Genomic DNA, 24,718 nt, shown 5'->3' with positions numbered 1-24,718 from the left:
AATCCCTGGTATGATGGCCTTCAACAATCATGGGCTCTAATGTGTCATATGTGTCATATCAAGTGGAGTTACTGATGTACTTCACAGATAGGCATGGCACGTGGTCAAAAAAACAAGATCCTCTAGAGTGAACTGCACAACACAAGCTTAAGGCAACTTACATGCGAACCAAATGCAGGTAGTTCCACATTTTCTCCAGCAAGTCATCAAAGTTCCACTTGTGATGAGCTGAGATGGGGACACAATGCGGAATCTTGTAGATGACGTCCAGTTCCTCTATACTAATTTGATCTGTAAGAGACGAGGACGTATTACTACACAGTAGTTCCACCTGAGTGATCAAACAACCACACAAACAATATACCTACCAATCTTATTTAAAAGATAGATACACGGTATGTAGATACGGTTCCCTTCAATGACATCGATGAGGTCATCGCTGGTAGCATCGTACCTTAGGGTAATATCTGCATTGTGGATACGATACTCTGAAAGAATAGTCTTTACTGTATCCTGGTCAAGTTCTGACTGAGGAACCTGCAACCAAGTGAAAAGTTGTTTGTTATCAGATACTTGTTAGTGTTGTATCAGCCCCTAAAATATATGTGTATCTGCTTGAAAGAGGGCAAAAGAAATTGCTGAAAAATTTATATTTAAAAGAACATCTCACTATCCACTTATGATTTTTGCACAACAAGGGGCTACATTAGCTAGTGACTGAATGCACTTTATCACACAAGTGTCGAATAGCTGTTATGGTGTTTTTTTGCTTGACTGTAACCCTTCCAAATAATGTCAACAATGCTTAATGTGTCATTTCATCAAGTTGTAAACATGCCTCTGACACCCGAAGATGTTGCCAAAACTGCCATGAATGACGATGAATGCAGCCTCCATTATGCCACTGCTGACATAGGCACATCAAACAATACAGTGCAAAACTGCCATCAGCGAGAAAACCAGTCATGCTGTAAACATGAGCATGTGGTTGATGCTACTGCAGAACGCCTGCGCAGAAACATCAAAATAGTTCGTTAGCCCTGTCAAAGCTTAATGCTATCCTAGGTGCACAATGTCCAAAATATAATTTCTCAAATAATTTCAATCAGAATAACGTGCAAGAACCGATTCATTGTCATTAATATAAACAAGTAATTCAATCTGAAGAATGCTGGGACCCATGCTTTCATGCTTGAACCGCCGTGTTGAATCTCTAGCCTCTATGACATCGTCCGTTCAAGAAGGCTCGATGGAAGCTTTACCTCCATTCACCTCCAGAGTTGGTGTGGAGTGTGATAAACAGATACGTTGCGCGTAATAATAAAACTCATACAAGTCAGAATATTAACGAGACTCTGGTGAGTGTAACAGCTGAAACGAGGCGTGCCTTTTGTCGCGTGGTGACGCAAGAGCTGAGATTCTGGGAATCGGACGGTTTGTGCTATATGACTGTCGATCGTCTTGTCATTAATCCGAATGATCCCAGCAACAGTGAGAAAGAGAGAGGAATCCAACTTGGAAGGAGTTCATCCTTTATCAGATTCTAATTAGGTAAAGTGCTTTTTTCAATTTTCTTTCATAGTGCCTTTTCAAAACTACATTTTTCTTATAGAATTTAATTTTATTGAAATATTAAAAGTGTGAATTTTTCCTTATATTTGCTGCTGTGAATGATTTATTATGTATTTACATTTTGGGCACAACCTCAAATCTATCAACCTTCCAAAATTTATTTTCTGAGGTGTAAAATATCCAGATATGATGTCATTTGCTTGTACTTTGTTCCTCACGGACAGTGAATATAATTTGCTTCATAATACATATCATCATTGCATTTCAACTAAATGTTGACATCAGTGGCATCCAGCAACAATCTAATGTAATCACGACAATTAGGTGAGGTAATGACAGTTCCCAGACAACCCTACATGGCTCTTACCATGTACTCGGAATTTTCCAATCAACGTGAAGACCACGGATGGATACACAATGTTCTCTGTTTGTATCACTTTTGTTTCTCTCGATGCCGGCAGAAAAGACGCAGTGAAATGGTTTTGAGAATTGCACAATTACTCCAGGAAACCTGGATCTACAATTCTTCTTCTTCTTCTTCTTTTATGACCACATAGGATCACTTTAGTCAGTCCGTCGTTCAGGTCTCTTTGAAGGGATTGTTCGGGCTTTGCGGTCCTCCCAGTACTTCTTCAGACGCTCCGATCTTCGTGCCCTTTCCTCAGTTGAAAATGTGCGTGTTGTTGGTTTGTTTTGTGTAAGGGTAAAGCGGAGGTTTGTATTCTTGAGTTTTGTATTCAATTTTATCTTATTTTTGGTGTCTTCTGTTGTAAGGCCTATTTCCTTCAGATCCTCTCTTACTTCTCTGATCCATTTACATCCTGTTGTGGTATTTTTTGAGACGAGATTGTGTTGTACTAGTTGTTTCAGAAGTCTCGAGTCCTGCATCCTCATGATATGTCCAAAGAATCCCAGTCTCCTCTTACGCATAGTATCTGTAATGGGTTCTAGCTCTTTGTACACGACTTTGTTAGGTATTAACCGCCACTGTCCATCTTTCTGATATTTTTTGTTGATACAGGTTCTTCCAATCCTCCTTTCAATTTTCTGAAGTCTGTCAGTCTTTGATTGTTTATTCAGGTAAAAGAGTGTTTCTGCTGCATATGTAGCTTCCGGTTTTATAACTGTGTTGTAGTGTTTTATTTTTGTATTTATTGATAGACATTTCTTTTTGTAGATATCCCATGTTAATTTTTGTGCTTTAGCTAATCTATTTGTTCTTACTTGGATTGAGATTTTTTCATTTAAGTTATGTGTTATTACTTCTCCAAGATATTTAAACTGAGTTACTATTTTGATTTTATTACCATTTATGGTGACTTCTTTTAGCTGTGTTGGTTTTTGGGGCATAATTTCTGTTTTTTCAAATGATATTTTGAGGCCAATTTTATTTGCAATGTTTTGAAGTTCTGATATCTGGGTTTTTGCTTCTTTTATGTCCACTGCTAGTAATGCTAAATCGTCAGCAAAACCCAGGCAATTTGTTTTGATTTTTCGGCCAATCTTTATTTTGGGGGGACATTTTCTAAACCATTCCCTCATTACCATTACCATTAATATATGTATTTCATTTTTTGTTCCATATTGACTTATATGTAAACAAAATTGTTATTCCTTTAATGGAATATTATTGCTATTCCACCAATTCAATACTATTGTACTTTTTGAAAAACTAATTACTTAAAAAACAATAATATCTTCTAATGTTTACAATGTTTCACCGATTGAAACTGCATTTGAAGAGGGTGAAAGTACTAAAAGAAAATGTAATCACCAGGGTCAGTTTCCAGAATTAGAAGTTCTTCTGGAGCAATTTGTACAAGCACAAGTTTCAAATGTGCTGTTAGACGGAGCTCAGCCAACACAATTAGCACAGAAGATGGGACTTCATGATTTTAAAAGAATGGATTGGAAGATTCAAGAATCAACACTATTTAGTTTACAGATATGCCTTGGATAATGACACTACACTGCGCAAAACTATTGAAACATGGAGAACTACAAGGCTTCCTGGAATTTTGGACTGCAGTTCTGACAATATTTTTAATGCAGACGAAAAGGGGCTGTTTTTAATCTTCTGCCAGATAAAATCCTGAGTATTAAGGGTGCGAACTGTCATGGTAGCAAACTTAACAAGGAAAGGCTTACAGTTAGCTTGTACTGTAATGAAAGTGGAGCAGAGAAATTGGTACCACGGGTTATTGAAAAGGCATGAAATCTGCAATGCTTCAAGCATGTGCGATCTTTACCATACAAGTACACTTCCAACACAAAAGCAGGGATAACTTCTGCAGCATTTTAAACTTTCTTACATGCATGGGACGCAAGGCTTGGCGTAAGAAACAGTACAATTGAGGCGTCTAGTATCAAAACCGGCCAAGTCACTCAAGGCATATTTTTCAATATGGACGAAAAACCTGTAGAGACAAAGCAATGATGGTCAGAAAATATTTTTTTTCACAGTTATATCCTTAATGGTTTAATATTTAAGTTCCACTGTTTTGAGAAATCTAACTCATAATTAACCCATCTTTTTTGTTAATTTAAATTTTGACTTGGCCGTTTTTGTTGCAGTTTTGTACAATTTCACAAGGTATGAAAGTAAATCTTTCAGTTCACCACTCGGAACAATATCCACGTTACAGCACACAATAATGACAAAATACGAGCACACCGGAAATAGGATTGCTTGGGCGCCAATGACAGTAAGAAGCCCGCGAATACGTAAATCAGTGTTGCAAACGAACAAAAAACAAAATATTATGACTTCAAAGAATATACATTACAAGGAACGATTTTGCCTACTGATATTATCACATTGTTGCTTAATGTAACAACACAAGGTTCCAGACGATAATGCTGCATCATAAAGATTGTCGCTCGTTCCTTGACTTGGCCGGTTTTGAATTCACTGGCTGCATGACTTGGCCGATTCTGTTGCACGACCGAAAATTCAGTGCTCTATAATATGAAGACATGGACAATTTTAAAGCATATTCTTGTTTCACCTGATAGTGCTATACTTCTACTTCAAATTGATAACCTTAACTAATTTTCGTAAATTTTGTGACTTGGCCGGTTTTGATACTAGATGCCTCAATTATTGCACTCTTCATTGGTCAGTGAGCTGCTCATCTAATTTGAGATAAGCTACAGCCGTTAGTTCAAGGAATAATATGGTACATGAAGCAAAAGTATTGTAAGAGGCTGGTGCAGAGAAGATTAGCTGCACTGGAATCGACAAGAAAAATCAGTCTCAGATGCCAGCTGTCTGGGATTCTATGGAGCAAAACACCATTCGGAGCCGCATCAATGCAGCTGGCTCTTGTAGTGTTTTTGGTGATGTCACGCTAGCTGAGTTTTCTGAGTGAAGAATGATACCAAATTGCAGGAGATGTCACTTTAAAAACAACATGAACGCTGCACTGTGTGAAACTACGACAAGAGATGAAATACATCACGAAGAGAAGGAAGAAGCAGCAGCAGCAGCAGCAGCGATGAGCCTGATCCTGAGGCAATTCCTACGGTGTCGAAAGTGAAGCAATTTGTGTGTAGTTTCGAAGTTGATGATGATGTAATGACTTTACTAAAGAAGAACAGTCAATTTCAAAATTAAAACCAACAAAGCAATCAATCATATGTATGTATTTCAAACCAGTGTAAATATTTGAATTTGACTATGAAGTAGGATCACAATTATAAAGCTGGATTTCCCACCTAATCAATACTTTTTATTTTATATTGATGTATTTAATACATTTTACAGTACCAGTTTCGGCCTTTATTATAGGCCATCTTCAGTTACTGAAGAACCTTAATTTTTGGTAAAATAACATCCAAGGTTAAACACTACTTACTTCTAGGTTTAAGGTGACTTATTTCCAAGTTTAAATTATACAATATTGTGATAAAACTTGTGTCAAATTGAAGTTTAAATTATATCTAAAAGTTTGTTTGTGAAGTATCACTGGTCTTGATATTTTATTAACACACTCTTAATGAATTGTACATTTCTATGTTAAAACAAGTACTTATTTTGCGTGGTGAAATGAATACAATGAGCAATGAGTTAAAATCTTCTTATAGTTGGGTACTGATCGACATCAAAATATCTTGTGAGTTAATGTCCAATGTTTTGGTGTAATATGGCGAGAGCATTCCTTCTTGCTTTACTTGTGATCTGTTGGAAACTTGTAATAAGATGTATCGACATATTCTCTCGTCTCCAGCTGATCGATTACGTGTTTGTCGGGAGAGTGTCGTGTGATCGTTGGAACCATAAATACGGGGCTAATGAAGCTAATAAAGTATGGTATGAGGTAAGATGGATTATCAGATTCAAAGTTCATATATTGCAAATTTCATGCTTTCCCATCTATGATGTCTGATCCCTTGGGTCCCTTCAAAAGCTTGCTAATGAGATTCCACCGTAATTAGTTTTTTGTGATTTCTGGAAACTTCAGTAAACCCGAGTTATTGAAGATACACATTCAAAATTCGGATCAGTCACAATCAGGAAATCTTGGAGAAGATTGTTAAATACACCTGTGGTACCAGGATTGCTTATTCAGTCGCTATGCTGTAGAAATGAGCAAAATTTTGAATCACAAATTGCCAAACAGTACATGAAAACAATAAAGATCACCATCCAACAGTTACTATAAACAGGCTATACAACTCAAAAACTCACCATAGTCTGCAAGTTAATTCCACCTTTCTCTTTTTTGCGGAAAAAGATATTTGGAGGCGTTTTGTTTAGTCTCAGGCCAAACCCTTCCAACTCGTGTTCCAGGAGCTTTTTATGTTTCAGTGGTTTTAACACGTCCAACACTATGAAGATGAGACTGCAGGTCCGAGCCACAGCGATGACCTGACGCCCTCGGCCCTTGCCATCCTTGGCTCCCTCTATGATACCTGGCAGATCCAGCAACTGAAAAACAAAAGTTTCATGAACAACTTGAGCTTAAAAACAAAAATAAATCCTTCTAAGAAGAAAGACACATGTATACTACAATACAATTTTAGGAGCATCAAAAGGAAAACAACAGCATGAACACAACAGGTCAGTGCAGGAAAAAGGAGCAAAAAAAACAAAACAAAAGGACGATGACGATCTCCACATCTTCGTACACTTCTCTCCTCATCAGTACCAGTTCTTCGTAGTCCATGACGAGCTAAACTGTCCCAGCTTCATAAAGGGGACAGGTTGCGGAAGGGCCACCCTGACGTGAAAAGTGACCTTGTTAAACTGTTTTATCTTGTTCTAACTACCATGTATTAGGGGATGGTGTTGCCATTTCTCGGACCAGTTTATACAAAGATGGCCCAGAAAATAATGCACCACATTTTTTTCTCGGCCCCCAACAATGGTACGAATGCAAAATTTAGATATGAATTCTTTGAAGTTCATCTCATAAGTTATGAATTTCATTATGGTCTGTATTGACAACTGATCACTATCAAAGGGTAGAGAAAGGCCCACCTATTCAGTACCATTAGATTAATATTAGATCTTGTATTACTGGTATTAGTTTCGATCTTGCTACATTAGGTCATCTTCAGTCATGATAAACATTGAAAAAAAAAATGCATATATACAATCACCAATAAAAAAATTACAAATTGGTATGCCTTAAGTAAAATATTAATCTAAAACAGTGATGAAATATCAAGACTACACATTTAAAATTGGACAACACACAAAAACTGTTGTCAATGGTGTTGTTGGACTACGCCAATATCCTTATAATAAACAAGTATTCTTGAGTCTTGAATTGATCTCGGAGCTGATATTAAATGTTTTTATTGTGAACCCATTCGATCGACAAATTATGCCTTATTGAATAGAATATATGGGTAACAGTTTATATAGCTATGGTGTTTGTATTTCTTTCCCATTCTATGGGCTTCCTCCAGTGAGACACAAGGCCGTGTATGCTCTGTCAGTACCACTCCTTGTTCTGTTCACGAAGCCATTTCTTCACTATGTGAATCACCTCTTCGTGACCCTCAAAATGTTTCCTCCAGAACGGCATTCTTCAATGGCCCAAACAAGCGAAAGTCTGAGGGAGCTAGGTCAGGGCTATAGGGTGGATGGGGTAACACTGTCAAACCCTGTTTCGCAATGTGTTCAGACATCCTCAAACTCGTGTGAGGGCGTGCATTATCATGTTGAAGCAAACAATTATTTGGGTTGTTATGGCATCCAAGTCGCTGGAAGTGCTTCTTGAGTTTAGTTAATGTGTTCACACACGCTTCAGAATTAATGGTGATGCCACCATCACAGTCCCAAAAAAAGTGATCATGACCTTACCAGTGGAAGAAGTTGCTTTGAATTGTTTCTTCTGTGGAGAGTCAGGATGGCGCTATTCCATCAATTGCCATTTTGTTTCAGGCTCAAAATGGTGAACCCAGGTTTCATCAACTGTCACATTCCGGGACAAAATGGCTTCCCCCTCAGTTTCAAAATGCTGCAGCAACTCAGAAGAAATGTCTTTTCTGAGAGTTTTGTGTTCCTCCGTAAGATGGCGTGGAGCCCATCATGAACACTTTTTCAAGTAATCAAGAGAATTGATAATTTCACCCACACTGCCTTTGCTCCCCCGTGCCAACTGCCAAGTTGTCCTGCGTCGGTCCTCGCGAATGAGCACATCAGCACGCTGCATCTTGTCAGGTGTGACAGCCTCCCTGACTGCTGCATATCTTTTTTTTTTCTTTTCTTTTTTTTTTCCGTCACACTGACACAGATAGGTCTTTTGGCGACGATGGGATAGGAAAAGTCTAGGAATGGGAAGGAAGCGGCTGTGGCCTTAATTAAGGTAGAGCCCCAGCATGCTGCAAATCTTCGAGCTCTGCTGAACCACTTTCAGTTGGCCTCACCCTCTGTGCCCAGCGACTAACCAAACTTCTGTCGACTGTTGATGCTCCATAAACTGCACATAAATGTTTGTGAATGTTTCCAACCATGTCTTGCTCCACAGTGAGAAATTCAATGATGACACGCTGCTTGTAACGTACATCACTTACAGATGTCATGTTGAACCATTGCTGCAAGTACGCTATCCATCGGAAGAAATGGTAACTTTGTGCACGCACTCCAAAAACTTCGAAGAATTCATATTTAAAGCTTCGCATGCATACCATTGTTGGGGGCTGAGAAAAAATTGTGGTGCATTATTTTCTGGGCCACCTTTGTAGATCAAATCACCAATATGGATGTAGTAGTCAGAATAGTTTTCGTTATAGGCAACAGCTTGACAAGAATAGCTTTAGTTAAAAAGTTTACTATACCGTACCCAAAATCCTGTACAGGTCTGCTTTATCCATAGGTGCTTTCATTTCAACTATGGCCATGACTTTATTTGGGTGTATGCCAGCGGCAGCACTTGGCTTTTGCAACACCGTCTTTACAGTCTCCTGCCTAAAGATCTGTAAGCCCGATTTTGCAATAACAAAATTAGTCTCAATAAAATGGCATAAAACTGAAAGCTTTGAATCTCATCGCACAGGATCCCCTCATGTTAGCCCAACTCATCGAAGAGAGTTTGAACCTTCTGGAATAGATAGCAGCACCTAACTCATTTTAAAAAAAATGTGTTGGTTAGTCCATTTTTGTGAGCACCCATTCATTTGCTTTCATTTCTAGATTAATGCCCTTGTTCTGAAGACATTCCTAAACTTAATTCAGCACTTATTTGAAGTGCTTTTGAGATATTCATACCCATCAGTTTTGACCTTTAAAATTGCCTTAATCAATCATTGTATCGACTAGGTGGAAAATAAATAAATACTTAATTGTGAATCTATATTCATACCCCTCGAGTGGACTTGAAACAGCTGCCCGCAATGATTACACACAGGCTGAGAGTAATTACTTTTGTAATCAACCAAAATATTACTTCTATTTGAGTCATCCATCTCAATACATGAACTGTCAACAGAGGTAGATAAACTTAGGTTAACCTCACTTTATGTGATCACCAGCTGACTATTCGAGTGCTATGGTAACTTTAGCACTAGAAGTAAATAAACAAACAAATATGGCTTCCCAGATTGAAGATGTATACCCATTCAACACTAGTAGATTGTCACAAAATAAGCTAATGAAAACACAGATGACATAGTATCGTATAAACCATACACTGATACATCTTCATTATAGACCATTGTGCCTTTCAGTGTTCAGTCTGCAAGCCTCTGCAAATTTATTAAACGCAGCCACAATCCTCTATTTTTAACTAGTTCTATGGTCTCCTTTGGTTCTATACTTCTTATCTTGAAATCATTAGAAATTGAGTCTGACCATCATCGTCTTCATCTTCCTCTACTTCTTTTACCCTCCATAATAGAGTCCATTTATTCCCCTAGGTAACCTATCCTCCTCCATTCGTCTCAAATGAAGCCGGTTTATGTACACAGCTTCATCCATCAAGTCCGTTCCTAACTTATCCTTTATCTCCTCATTTCGAGTACCCTCCTGCCATTGTTCCCACCTGTTTGTACCAGCAATCATTCTCGCTACTTTCATGTCTGTTACTTCTAACATATGAATAAGATATTCTGAGTCCACCCAGCTTTCACCCCCGTAAAGCAAAGTTGGTCTGAAAACAGACTGATGTATAGATAGTTTCGTCCGGGAGCCGACTTCCTTCTTACTGGATATTGTTGATCGCAAATGCGAGCTAACAGCATTAGCTTTGCTGCATCTTGATTCAATCTCACACACATCCTAAATACTTGAAATTATCCACCTGTTCCAGCTTTGTATCTCCAATCTGACATTTAGTTCTCTTGGATTTCTTCCCTACTGTCATCAATTTAGTTCTAGAAAGGCTAATTTTCATACCATACTCCTTGCACCTATTTTCAAGTTCCAAGATATTAGACTGCAGGCTTCAGGCACAATCTGCCATTAACACCAAGTCATCAACATAGGTCAGACTGCTTACTATATTTTCACCTAAATGAATCCCTCCCTGACACGTTTTACCTTTCAGCAGATGATCCATGTAAACTTTGAACAGCAAAGGTGAAAGATTACAGCCTTATCTAACTCCCTGCAAGTATCTTGAACCAAGAACTCGTTTCTACCATCAATTCTCACTGCAGCCCAATCGTCAATGTAAATGCCTTTGACGGATTTTAATAATCTACCCTTAAAATCATAGTCCTGCAATACGGCAAACATCTTTTCCCCCGGTACCCTGTCATATGCTTTCTCTAGATCCAAGAAACATAAACATAGCTGCCTATTCACTGTACCTTGAATTATTTCATTTTGTTTAAACCGAACTTTCATTAATTTGGACAACCTAGAGCCTCAATTGGTCCAGATTAATGAGGTTCTACTGTCCTCGATAGTTTGATAATGTTGATGATGCTTGTTTAAAGGGGTCCAACATCTATGTCATTGGCCCCTAATTGAACGAAATGAGACGATGATTATAACGATGCTTGTTGTTTAAAGGGGCCTAACATCTAGGTCATCGTCCAACTCGTTGGCTGAATGGTCAGCGTACTGGCCTTCGGTTCAGAGGGTCCCGGGTTCGATTCCTGGCCGGGTCGGGGATTTTAACCTTAATTGGTTAATTTCAGTAGCTTGGGGGCTGGGTGTGTGTGGTGTATTCAACATTAGAAATCATCTTAGGTAAGGCCCTCATCTTCACAGACATGCAGGTCACCTAATAGGCCGTCTACTAGAAAAGACCTGCAGCAGGCCTCTCCCGGAGGCCATACACCATTATTATTATTATTATTATTATTATTATTATTATTATTATCTAGGTCATCAGCACCTAATGGTATGAAATGTAATGACAATTTAAAAGTCCAAAATCCTCCACTGACCAGAATTCAAAACGTGAGGATGAAGAATGAATGGGTGGATATGAATTTAAAGTCATCAGTGGATGCGACCTGCAATGCCCCACATTCCCAGAAACTAGTGTTAAACAATAGTATTACTGACCAAGGAACTGCTTTTAAAGCACAATACTGAACCAGTGATGCCTGTAGTCTAAAGGGTTCCAAAATCCAGGTAATTGGACCCTTGTAATGGTATTTATCACTAGGAAAGTAGAACCATGATATTTGTCATGTTGTGGTACTGATCAAAAGTAGCGTAGACTCGCGGTATTCCACACATTATGGTACTACCCATAGGTAATGTAATGCTCACATGTAACACAGACCTATGGTGTTTCCCACATTGTGGTGCCATTTATAGGCAACACAAACCTATGGTGTTCCTCACATAGGTGTACTTAGTACTATCCTGTGGTGTTCCTCACATAGTGGGTACTAATCACAGGCAAGGCAGAACCACTGAGTCGATCATATAGTGGTACTAATTACAGGTACTGTAAAACCCAGCTGGAAGCACACACTGTCGCTACTAATCACAAACCTATTGTGTACCTAACACAGTGGCACTACACGCAAGTAAAAGCAACCCATGGTGTTCCCTGTGTGATACTATTTACAAGTAGTCTCATGGTTCTAATTTGATCATCCCTCGGTCGCCCCTTTTAGTCGCCTCTTACGACAGGCAGGGGATACCGTGGGTGTATTCTTCGTCTGCAACCCCCACCCACAGGGGGTGCCTCAATAGTTTAATGTCAGCCATCTAATGTATACCTGTAAGAAAACAATACGTGGTGCTTCCTATGTTTATCAACAAAGTTAAAAGTAGCCTGCTAACGTTGCCTAACGTATGACTTATATTGTCATCAATCATTCATACAACACATTTCTTTATAAAGAAGCAGATGATTTAGTTATTACTTAGCATAGGCCTACGGTAAAAATCATACCACAACATATAGTAAGAGTGAAACATAACTTCATAATGCTGAACACAGAAATGGTCACATTACATCGTTTATATAATTTTTTTTTTTTTCTATTGGCTTTACGTTGCACCGACACAGATAGATCTTATGGCGACGATGGGACAGGAAAGAGCTAGGACTGGGAAGGACACGGCCGTGGCCTTAATTAAGGTACAGCCCCAGCATTTGCCTGGTGTGAAAATGGGAAACCATGGTTTATATAATTAATGCAGCCAGAAAGAACTCAACTGGATCCCCTGAGATGGGTGTTACTGGGCAATCTGTCCTTCAACCAACATAACTTCATAATACTGAACACAGAAAGGGTCACATTACATCATTTATATAATTAATGCAGCCAGAAAAAACTCAACTGGATCCCCTGAGATGGGTGTTATTGGGCAATCTGTCCTTCAGTAATGCAGTTCGATCCAGGAGAAGGAATTCTCTTCCATTTGTAAAGACAATCTGCACATCGGCCACAGTTTGTTCTGATTCTGCTTAGAGTTCAAAACCTGGTGGCTTAGTTGTAATGCATGACATAGCTTGCTGTTCTGGTGTAGCAGAGATCGTCCACAATTGCTTCCAATGATTAGTCATGTTGAATTCACTTTTAACAAGTCTCCTTGCAGTATTCAGGGGAGGGATGACGAGAGTGAAGAGAGTTCCTGTTAATATTAGGGAGATCATGATGCATAGGGAAAAAAGGATTGTTGCATAAAGTAGGGTACACTCTGATAAGTCTGTTTTCTCACCTCACAGATGGAGGTGGCAACCACAATGTTGGAGTAATGTTATTAATGATATTTTAAAATACAGGGATATTATTTTCAACACTGTTGATACAGTATACTTTTTTTTTTTTTTGCTAGTTGCTTTACGTCGCACCGACACGGATAGGTCTTATGGCGACGATGGGACAGGAAAGGGCTAGGAGTGAGAAGGAAGCGGCCGTGGCCTTAATTAAGGTACAGCCCCAGCATTTGCCTGGTGTGAAAATGGGAAACCAAGGAAAACCATTTTCAGGGTTGCCGACAGTGGGATTCGAACCTACTATCTCCCAAATACTGGATACTGGCCGCACTTAAGCGACTGCAGCTATCGAGCTCGGTGCAGTATACTTTTTCATGTTTGTAAGTAAATAAAGAAATCAAATATACTAACCTGTATTTTTGCTCCTTTGTATTTTATGCACCCAGGTACTGTTGTCAGCGTAGTGAACTCATAGGCGGCGACTTCAGAGTACACACCAGCCAAGTTGCTCAAAAGAGTTGATTTACCAACAGATGGAAATCCTGCATAAGAACAAACAAAAATATGTGTTCTAAAACTGGAAAGTCAAACATGGCATCATAGCACAAGTACGATTATATGATGAAACCAGAATTGTGCCCCAGGTCCAGAATGGAAGGTCAGGTTGGTTCGAAGAAAAGAGTGGAGTCAAGCAAGGAAGTTGTCTTTCACCTCTCCTCTTCATAATCATAATGGATGAAATTTTAAAAGCGATTAAAATAAGGGATCGAACAACTAACATCCTAGTGTTTGTTGATGATATACTGGTATGGGGTGATATGGAAACGGAAGTACAAGCTAGAACAGATCTTTGGCATGGAGCTTTTACAACCTTAGGTCTTAAAAATCAGCAAGACTAAGACAGTTGGCTTGGTGATCAGTAGAAACTCTCCAACTGTTCATCTAAGAATTGGAGATAAGGAGATGGATTTTGTAGACAACTTCCAGTACTTGGGTAGTGTTCTGTCCATCAAGAGATTAGCGACAGAATACAGAAAGCTTCCAAATTCTATCACGCTGTACGTCAAATAGTTTGGGATGAAACAATTCCGTTAGTTTCCATGATCAGCTTGACAAAATATTATCTGGTACCTATATTGACTTATGGTCTGGAAGCAGCAATACTTACTGGATCAACAAAGAGTTGTCTTCAGGGAACAGAAATGAAGTTCCTCACTCCTTGTCTACAAAAAACAAAAATAGATAAAATATTAAGGAATGTGGATATCCGACGCAGCTTGGATTGAAACGAAGCTTGCTGGGAACCCTAGAAGTGAAGAGATTGCAATGGTATGGTCATATGAAAAGAATGGATCCCCACAGGACCACTGTAACAAGGACCTTAAAATTGGAGATGTAAACTGGGATCGCATAAATGAACATCATCTGTGGATGGATAGGAAAAACTAAAGGAGGCTCATACACAACTGCACCCGGCTAGCTGAAGCGAAGAAATGATGATGACGACTCAAATTCTAGGTTTTTCTTCAAAATACTATAAATACTAAATTACGAATGTATAAACACTGTAGATTGCTAGAAAAACAAATAAAAACACTAAAAATCACCACCCCTAGTGAAAAATAGCACGACAATTGGACTTACCAACAAATCCTATCCGAGCATCGCCGGTCTTCGCAACGTCAAAACCTTCTCCTGTACCACCCCCACTGCCTCCTTTGGGAGTGATGAGCTCTCTTCGCAACTTAGCTAACCTGGCTTTGAGGAGACCGAGATGACCAGCCGTAGCCTTGTTCTTCTGCGTCCTCGCCATCTGTACACGACAACAGACTTACTTTAGGATAACATTTGCAAAGAAAGCCTTTAAAACAAATATACCGTACTAAGTAGACATCTGCTAAAACATGAGTACTTCATTATCCGGAGCTCCAGGCAAACAGGAAAAGGGCCAAATGTGGATATAAAGGAAGATGAGAAGACAACAATATAGGAAGTGATGGAAGAGAGACATCTCTTGGAAGAAATGGAAAGAAGGAAAATTAAGCTTGAAGCCCATCTATTAGAAAAAATTTAAGGAAAGATTACAGGGAAGAACGGGAAACAGAATGAAGAATTGAAGAGAATGTTCGGGAAGAGGAATGAATGGTTGTAGCCTCTACTTCAAAAAATGATGATGAGACAATACTCTGTAAATAATAAAAAGGACCAAACAAATGGCAAATTAAGACAAAGAAAATATGAAGAGGGAAAATATGAAGAGGAACACACAATCGGCATGGAAAGTTCAGTATAAGACAAGGGTGCAATAGGAAAAGAGAGCAAGAGAATAGTTGCTGTTCCTCTTCTCACTCCGCTGTATGCCGCCCAGCATGCTGATGGACGATGCTTTTACAGGGTTGCCAATACAATGACAAAAATTTTATTACGAAGTGCAAAGAGAAATAACTTCTTAATGAATCAAAGGGCCACAAATTCAAAGTTACCACAGTGATGATGATGATGATGCTTGTTTAAAGGGGCCTAACATTGTAGTCATCAGCCCCTAATGGTACGAAATGAAATTACCACAGTGATAACATTGTGTTGCAACTATAGTCACGGCCACCAAATTAGGCGGGTCAGAGAAATTACACTGTTGCCAAGTTATGTAGCAACTGGAGAAGAAATGTCTAACAGAACGCAGCGTGAGGCAGTTTGATCTCTTGTATGCTCCTGATGTTATCTCCTACAATGTTCCAAAATGAATTACACCACAATCTTCAGGAATGACTGTCGATTTTGGCAGTATAACAATTTTCCACATAAACCAGTTAAAATAATTATTGAGAATAAAAACATGAACAAGTAAATTTAAATCTGTAAAATAATGTATTGAAATTTTCAGTAATTGGCCAAGTTTTTGTTTCTTCAACCAATAAAATGTTGTCTGTGGAAAAAATGTAGAAAATCGTCTAACTTAATTTTTTTTATCTGAAACATGTTTCCACGGGTCTTTTAGTTTACCTGGAAAATAGCCACATAAATGTCACTATCTGAGGTTGTTCAGTTCACGCGTGCCAGTGTAGGACACAGAATGCCGTAAGTATGTATTAATCTGTATCAGTTTTATTAAAATAATGAAAATATCTATATTTTTTATGGTTTACAATATGACTTTAAATACATGAATACTATTTTATTTTTTTTGCTATTCACTTTACGTCGCACCAACACAGATATGTCTTACAGCGACGATGGGATAGGAAAGGCCTAGGAATTGGAATGAAGCGGCTGTGGCCTTAATTAAGGTACAGCCCCAGTATTTTCCTGGTGTGAAAATGGGGAAACCATGGAAAACCATATTCAGGGCTGCCGATAGTGGGGCTTGAACCCACTATCTCCCAATTACTGGATACTGACCGCACTTAAGCGACTGCAGCTATCGAGCTCGGTAATACTATATACTGGGCTGTGTTACATAGAACAGAGAACTACTTTAAAGAATACGTAGACCTGGAGCTTCGACTAGACAGCACTGCCAGTCCGTGCTCAGAGGTAAGCGATCCTCGACCGTTTGTCGCTTCGCCATTCCCATATCTGACAACAGCGGAGTTTTTCCTCACCCGCCTAATTTAGAGGCCGCAGGCTTAGAGCCACTGAAAGAACATGGCAGGATTGCACTATGCATGTAAGTCTCAGCACAACCATGGTACTAGAGCTCTACTGACAGAGGCCACTAGCTCCTCAACTGTTTTCATGCAGGCGGAGAGGACATTGAACTAGCCCTCGCAACATGACCTAGCCAGGGCCTGCATGGACTTGCAGACTGTGGGACTAGCACAAATGAACACACATCTTAATGCCATACTTCACTGCTCACACCACACAAATGCAAAACTACAGGTTTCAATACATCATAACAAATTTTATAGTAGAGTCCAGTTATAACAACTCTGAAAGAACCACCGGTTAACAAAGGCAATAATTGCACAAACTGTTTTTTGTTGTTCTTGCTGTAAAAGCTGCATAAATAATGTATTTGCAACACAGTTTTTGTGGAGTGAGACTGAGAATGTTTACACAGAATGTACAGCCAACCAAACTCCTTGGTGCAACAGCACTGAAGGGCTGCAGATAACGAGGTATTGTGTGGTCAGCACGACAAATCCTAAAAGATATTAAAAGTCAACAGGTGACCTGCTTGGCACTTTATCAGTTTCGTCTTTGTGCTACATTTCTTTGTTTTTTCATAGTGACTACGTACTTCTTTACATTTTTCTAATTGTCACCTTCATAACTTTTCTGAACAGTTTAAAGGTATTAACATTCAAAGTTCCACCTCTACAAGACTTACAAAAGTTCTTATCCTTAAAGCGAACCTGTAACAATATTCTAATAATAATAATAATAATGTTATTTGCTTTACGTCCCACTAACTACTTTTTAAGGTCTTCGGAGACGCCGAGGTGCCGGAATTTAGTCCCGCAGGAGTTCTTTTACGTGCCAGTAAATCTACTGACACGGGGCTGTCGTATTTGGGCACCTTCAAATACCACCGGACTGAGCCAGGATCGAACCTGCCAAGTTGGGGTTAGAAGGCCAGCGCCCTAACCGTCTGAGCCACTCAGCCCGGCAACACGATATTCTAATACAATTGATATTTTCCACAAGATTTCAAGAACAAGTTCTTTTTATATTTTCTTATTTATGTTTATGGTAATGTTTAGTTTCTTACATTATGACACAGTTAAATTACCCTTCAAGATTAATTCTTTTTATAGCCTTTAATGTGGTGTTTTCTCTAGGTCTTTTTTAGAACTGAAAAAGGCTCAAAAAGGCCGAAACATGTAATTGTGTTACTAATCAACATTTATGTACTGACTAAGGTGGACTTTTAATTTACATATTTCTGTACTGAAAAGTCAATAGGAATCAACTGTGAGATTCTTAAATTGCAACGACAAATCCTCTCGGCACTTATTCTTGGCCTTCTGGACAAGGGCCTATCTCGCCATTAGAAAGCTCCCCAATTGCAATCATGCAGACTGAGTGGACCTCCGACCAGCCCTCAGATCCAGGTAAAAATCCCCAACCCGGCCGGGAATCTAACCTGGGGCCTCCGGGTAAAAGGCAAACGAGCCAGCAATAATATATCAGCAAAATATAAAATAATAAGCTAGGAAAGAAGCAATGTAAATTGATCAGTAATGCTGCACGGTCTTTGCTAATAAATGAGATGTTCTTTCTCGCCTTCTAAATTGTAGAAATCACTGAATGTGATGCTGACATTTGTTTCCCCATTTTGTAATTGCCATATTACGTGTGACATGAGTAATCACAACTTCTTTCAGCTCTCTTAATTTTTTGACAAATTGCACATTCGTTAGTTTGCCACAGGGGAGATGACATGTCACATCCATGAATTAATTACTTTGAGAGCCAACTAATTCAAAAATATTTATTCAAATAGGGGACGGAAATTTCTTAAACCCTTCGCCATCACTCACATGTTTATTCTGGTTCTGTTCTTGACCATGTAGTACAAGATTATCTAAATCTCAACCAGTAATCACAACAAGTTGCAAGTAAATGACGAGTGCGCTTCGTATCTTTGGCTTTATACCCTCATTCCGATGCCTTGCATGTGCTAGGCCTCCAAAGTTGCCAAAAATGAAAAATGAAGGCATCGGCCGAAGGAAGACAAGGGCCACAAAAGACGTGAAAATGAAAGACTCCCTAGGCCTCGCAACTTAATCCTGTCGGGGTCAGAAGAGAACACAAGTTGACCAAGGCAGGTTGGATAGGCTAGAGGAAAGTCAGGAGCCTGGTGCAAGTAAGTGGAAGCAATGCCAGGACTCAGCTCAGGACCCCGTAGTCGCCAAACCACGCTCCCAAGTTGAGAGCTCCTGGGGCCTCTTTTAATCTCATCTTACGACAGGCAGGGGATACCGTGGGCGTTATTCTACTGCCCTACAGAGTTCTTAATATGGTTATGAGGGTATTTAGGTGTTGTAGTACGGATGTAAAGGAAAGGGGCATATCAAGTCACTCCCCCAATCAGAGTATGGTTCCAGTGTATGGGACCCACACATGGATAACTTGATACAAGAACTGAAAAAGATCCTAAGGAAAGCAGCATGACTTCTAGGTGGTTTCTGACAAAAAATGTTGGCAACTTTGTGCTGGGAAGACTTGGGAGAAAGGAGACGAGTTAATCGAATAAGGGTATATCCCGAGCTGTCAGTGGAGAGGTGGCGTGGAATGACATCGATAGACAAATAAGCTCGAGTGAAGCTTTTAAAGGTACGATTCATAATATGAAAATAAAGTTGAAATGTAAGATGAAAAAATTGGAGCAAATGTTGAAATAATTTAAGAAATGACCAGGAAAACAACTGACAGGGAATATCACACGGGTGACACCCCTAAATGCGGATCAGTGGTGACTGATTTAAGTTTCTTTGATTGTGGAATAATAAGTGTCAGATATAACCTCACTAATCATAAAAGTCATTCACTGCTCCATTTTCAGTAGGAATAAATTTAGAGTAGGTATCGAAAGGATAGGATATATATAGGTACCGGAAAATGACAACTTAAACATTTCTACATTCATCTTCATCTTTCAGAGGAACCACACACACATGCTATAAGCCTTTTTTTTTTGGTTATCTGAATATTCCTTACTTACTTCAGCTTCAATAGCTGCAATTTTTTCTAATATTGTACTCATTGTGTTGATTTGTTAGACACCGCCGATGCGAAAGAGTATATCCAAAATTTCGACTTCCTTTTTGACAACGTTCACATAAATAAAGAAAACGCAACTGCACCACACTCGCAGCTATTTTTGTGAAGTGTGACCATACCAAGGATAATACAGTATAAGAGAAATACCATATGCTAATGATTGGTCACTGTCGATGGCCAATAAATGCCAACTCGATTTTCTTACACATCGAAACAAGTAAATCGATTACTCCCACTCGATTTGTTGATTCATCCAAGACCAACTAAAGGTCTTGATTCATCGAAGACCAAGCAAGACCGACTACAATATATCAGACCTTAATGCTACTATCGATTGGAAGGAAAATGGCGCTTTCGTGGGCGAACGTTTGAGACATGTGGTTGCTACATATCTGTGTTTACATTCTGTTAAAGAGTGTTATTTTGATCGAGTTATTGAAGTATAAAATAATATACGCGAACTTTTTCTTGAGCCCGATTTGTACGGGATGAGAGGTGAGGAGGGAGCGCTGACGGTTCCGGTTATACTGCCAACTGGATAGAAATTAAATCAGAATTGAATCGATAATATGATCGATCGATATGAATTTTCTAAACATTTATTATCTTACGCCAACAACTCTGTCACACATACATTGTTTAACATTATATAACATTTCTCGATGCGGATCTTGTTCATAGCATGAATTATATAGTTTGGCTTTGCTGTGTAAACAACATTAGTACTAGTTCGTAAAGTGTACGCCAGATGTCACACAGCGATGCATAGTTTGTGTTTCAAAGGTTGCCAATATGGAGGTCTACCGATGCAGCACTAGGGAGCTCAGGGCTCAAGAAAAGGTTCGCGTATAGTATATATTTGGTAAAATAGTAATCTATAATGGTTTATTAGTATGGTGTATTGTTAGGAGTGTATATAATGGTATTTTTAGTGTATAATAGTGTTTATATTGCCGTGCTATAGCATTTCACAAAATGGATCGTTCCTGCTGCGTTTGTGGTTGTAGGTCGAATTATACCGTTGCTGAAGCCTTTAAATGTCCTGAAGATAGATCTTTACGAGGAAAATGGATAAGGAATATTCATTGGGAATATTTGGAAGTCAAAGACCAAACTATCGTATGTGTGTAAACAAAATTTGGTGTTACGAAAATCTATTTCCAACTGAAAATGGTGAGCCTATTCGTTTTGGTTTTCTTATTCAGTTGGATTAATTTCGTGAAATTTGACGATAAATGTTAGTTTCTTTATAGAGTATAAGTGTGTGAGTGTATTAATATGGGTCAGTGGTCACTTAGACTCTGTAATTATGTGCAGTCATGTGAGAATGTGTTTGTTTTGATCGTGTTGTGAACCGAATTCAAATCGCACTATGGCAATGCCTCTCATACAACTGTTCTTTAGTTTTCTAAGGAATAAAACATTAAGAGAGAAGTGGATTAAGAACGTACATCGTGATATTTGTACAAAACAATAGTGTGCATATGTCATCTGAGAGTAAGCCTGAGGTTAGGGAAGACCTATTCGTATTCCTAAAAAAAAAAAAAATCATTTATATCGATGATAATTGATAGGGTTATTTTAGTCAGTGTCTTGTGTACTTCAAAGTATCGCGTGATTTAGATGCAATTGTATTTTGCAAGATTCTGTGCTTGCCTGCGGAAACATTTGGCTGGATCTTGGAGTATAACAAAACTTACAGTGTGACAGATGGAGCAATCTGTACAGTTACACAGAAGAAACAGTGAATTGCGGGGATTAGCTTCGTTTGTAACGCAGGGGTTTTATTGTACCAATATCTTCCGATTCATGCTGTGGATATCTATTATCAAGCAGTCTACACGAAATTGAAGCTCGTCCATGTAGGTTAAAGACATCATTATTTAGAGTCAATAGAGTTTTTATGCTCATGTTTCAATGGGGAAAATCCTATTATATCTTTAGTGCCTGAACATTTCATTACTAAGTTTATCATCATTGTTGGAATTTCTGCTATACCATATGTCACATATGTTTTAAGATTTTCCAGTAAGGAAGGCTTAACATCATCAGGGCCGTCAATTGGGCTGGCATAATCATTTCGGGTGTACTTCCCTTCTATTGAGTGCTGAATATTAGAAATTGTCTACCACTTCGAAACTAAGGCAACACGTTATGTTTCATAGTTACTATGAGAGTGAAGAAATTGAGGAATATCGCTCCTTAAATTATTTTTAAACATTCAAAATGATGTTATAAATCATTTTAACATTATCATTTAATCTTTTACGGCCCGTGTAACTATTCATTGAGGTAGATTTTGGGCTTATGCCGTTTAATTAATTGTAAACACACTCTACGCGTTTCGAAAGGAACCTTGCTTTTCTTCTTCAGGAGAAAACAGAGAAATGAAACGACGCATTAAAGGTTGCTAGGAGAAAGCAACAAGGAACTTGAAATGGTGCCCTAAGATGTAATAGGGACGCCACTTTAGCCCCATGCTAGAGACAACGAATGGCAACAGCAAAGCATTACTCTCTAATGGTTCTGATAATAGATAGCCATGATTCACTGAGGTTGTAGCCTGTATCGCGGTTGAAATTATTTGGGTGTTTACGTATTTCAACCGCCTCCCTGATAATTCTTGGGCGATATTGCTTTATATGGGCAAGAACATCCACTTCTTGGGACAAGACATCATTGCCAGGTGTTAAGGCATGATCAGCAACAGCTGATTTATCAGGTTGGTTGAGTCTGATACATCTAGTATGTTCTTTGATGCGAGTACACGCCGTTCTCGAAGTCTGCTCAATTTAAACCTTGCCACAAGTACAGGGAACTCTGTAGATACCAGGTTGTTGCAATTTAGGCAAACTATCCTTAGTTGGTTGCAGGAGTTGTCTAATCTTAGTTGATGTTCCAAAAACAGTTCGTACATGGTACCTACGTAAGATTTTGGACATCGATAGAAAAATATCCTCCCCACAGAGGTTTCTAATATCATTTAGACTTTTACTGCAACCCGTCTTTCGGACTTAGCAAAATATGTTCTTGCAACCCACCAGTGATGAATGTGGTTTATTGAATAAAGTAACTGGAGTAATCAGTCAATCCTTCACTATTATTAGGAGAAAAAGGATGGGTATGAAGATTTCAATTAGAGGAAGGGAGAGTCTTGAAAAAGGCGGAAGTTAGCTTTCTTTTTCGATCTCACATTCGATTCCGTCAAGTTTCGGAGAGAACATGAGTTGGATAGAAAATATGAAAGAGAAGTTCCTGGCTCAAGAGAGTGGAAAATATGCCAGACTCACCACGTTCACAAGACTACTGTGCAAGGTTTACTCAATGTGTGTAATAGTCTGTGCGACTATGGTTCTGAGCTGGAGTTTGTGTTTGTGATACAGTATTATCATTTTTAATATTTTTTTTACAAGTAGCTTTACGTCGCACCGACACAGATAGCTCGTATGGCTACAATGGGACAGGAAGTATCTGTGGCTTTAATTAAGTTACACCTCCAGCATTTGCCTGGTGCGAAAATGGGAAACAACGGAAAACCATCTTCAGGGCTTCCAACAGTGGGGTTCCAACCCACAATCTATCCTGGCTTGTATGTAAAGTATCACCTGGGTATTCACTTGATGTTCAAGAATTAGAGAGAAATGACTGAAATGATGTATTGCTTTTAGTGCCGGGATTGTCCGAGGACATGTTCGGCTCGCCAGGTGCAGGTCTTTTGAGTTCACTCCCGTAGGCGACCTGCGCATCGTGATGAGGATGAAATGATGATGAAGATGACACATACATCCAGCCCCCGTGCCAGCGAAATTAACCAATGATGGTTAAAATTGTTGACCCTGCCGGGAATCGAACCCGGGACCCCTGTGACCATTTAGCCATGGAACCGGACAGTTAGAGTGAGGGAAGCTATTTCTGATATAGGTTGGCCAACAGTGAAATATCAATGCAGTTTTCCTCTTCTCAAATATGTTATATGCTGGGAAGTCGTGGATGAACTGGAAATCGGAGCTGTGTTATAGGATTCGATTGTAATTATGATTATTATGCTGAAGCCCTAGACTAGATTATGCAGACCGATAGCAGTTCCTTTTCCTAATTTTACCGGTGTGGTAGCGCAATTAATTGAGGTGTGTGGTTTTTTTTACTGAAGGATGTAAGGATCGAGTCATGATGAAGTCTCTTGACATTTAGGAGTGCTCGTATTAATCGCAGCACGTTCAAGAATCCCGTTTCAGATGTCTAGCAATCTCATAATTCGTATCTGATAACCTGACACCTTCAGAGAAGTGCATGGCGACCATGAATCACAGCTGAAATTTAGTAGATTACGACGCAAGAAGGTGTGTCTTATTTCTTCTCTCACTTTTCTCCTAAGATGCCGGGACCATGATATACTACCAAATTTTGTTATGTTGAAGCATACCTTCAGAACACCAAAAGCTATGAGAATCTGTCGTCGTACAAGCAAGGCGTTATTGATAGAGAGGATACAGTAGACTCGTAAGGAGTTGGATTTAATCTTGAGGGAGTTGCTACAGCTGCATCTACGCCCCTCGAACTTCGTAAATGAGGAATTATGGAAGGTCTTTGATCGTATTACTGCAGTGAAAGCCAACAACATACTAGATCAGGGGCAGGCTTATTTCCAAATATGAAAGGTTATATCAGATGCAGAAACCACATGCCATTGGACACGATTCCAACAAAGTTATCGTAAATTTGTCCAGTATGCCTTTGAATGAAACCCAACAGGCAGTTCTTGCCTAAGATCTCAACTTTGCTGTAGCGCTTAGAAGAATTCCAATTGAGGTACTTATTACATCTATAGAATCCTC

The 24,718-nt window shown here is 39.1% G+C and overlaps 1 protein-coding gene across 1 annotated transcript in view; it reads right to left on the bottom strand.

Moving 5' to 3' along the window:
• Positions 1-20,036, bottom strand: part of 128up (GTP-binding protein 128up) — a 29,344-nt gene extending 9,308 nt beyond the window's left edge. Inside the window, exons 1-6 of the mRNA XM_067155017.2 lie at positions 19,825-20,036; positions 14,799-14,967; positions 13,566-13,696; positions 6,263-6,502; positions 369-537; positions 162-291 (exon numbers count right to left, since the gene is read on the bottom strand). Coding sequence (XP_067011118.1) covers positions 162-291; positions 369-537; positions 6,263-6,502; positions 13,566-13,696; positions 14,799-14,967; positions 19,825-19,866 — 881 coding nt within the window. The 5' untranslated portion in view covers positions 19,867-20,036. The remainder of the gene's footprint in view (positions 1-161; positions 292-368; positions 538-6,262; positions 6,503-13,565; positions 13,697-14,798; positions 14,968-19,824) is intronic.
• Positions 20,037-24,718: the final 4,682 nt, after the last annotated feature.

Source organism: Anabrus simplex, chromosome 10 (assembly GCF_040414725.1).
Source record: "Anabrus simplex isolate iqAnaSimp1 chromosome 10, ASM4041472v1, whole genome shotgun sequence".
NCBI classification, from domain to species: domain Eukaryota; kingdom Metazoa; phylum Arthropoda; class Insecta; order Orthoptera; family Tettigoniidae; genus Anabrus; species Anabrus simplex.
The sequence above is the reverse complement of the archived record's forward strand: the minus strand, read 5'-3'. Positions and strand labels throughout refer to the sequence as shown.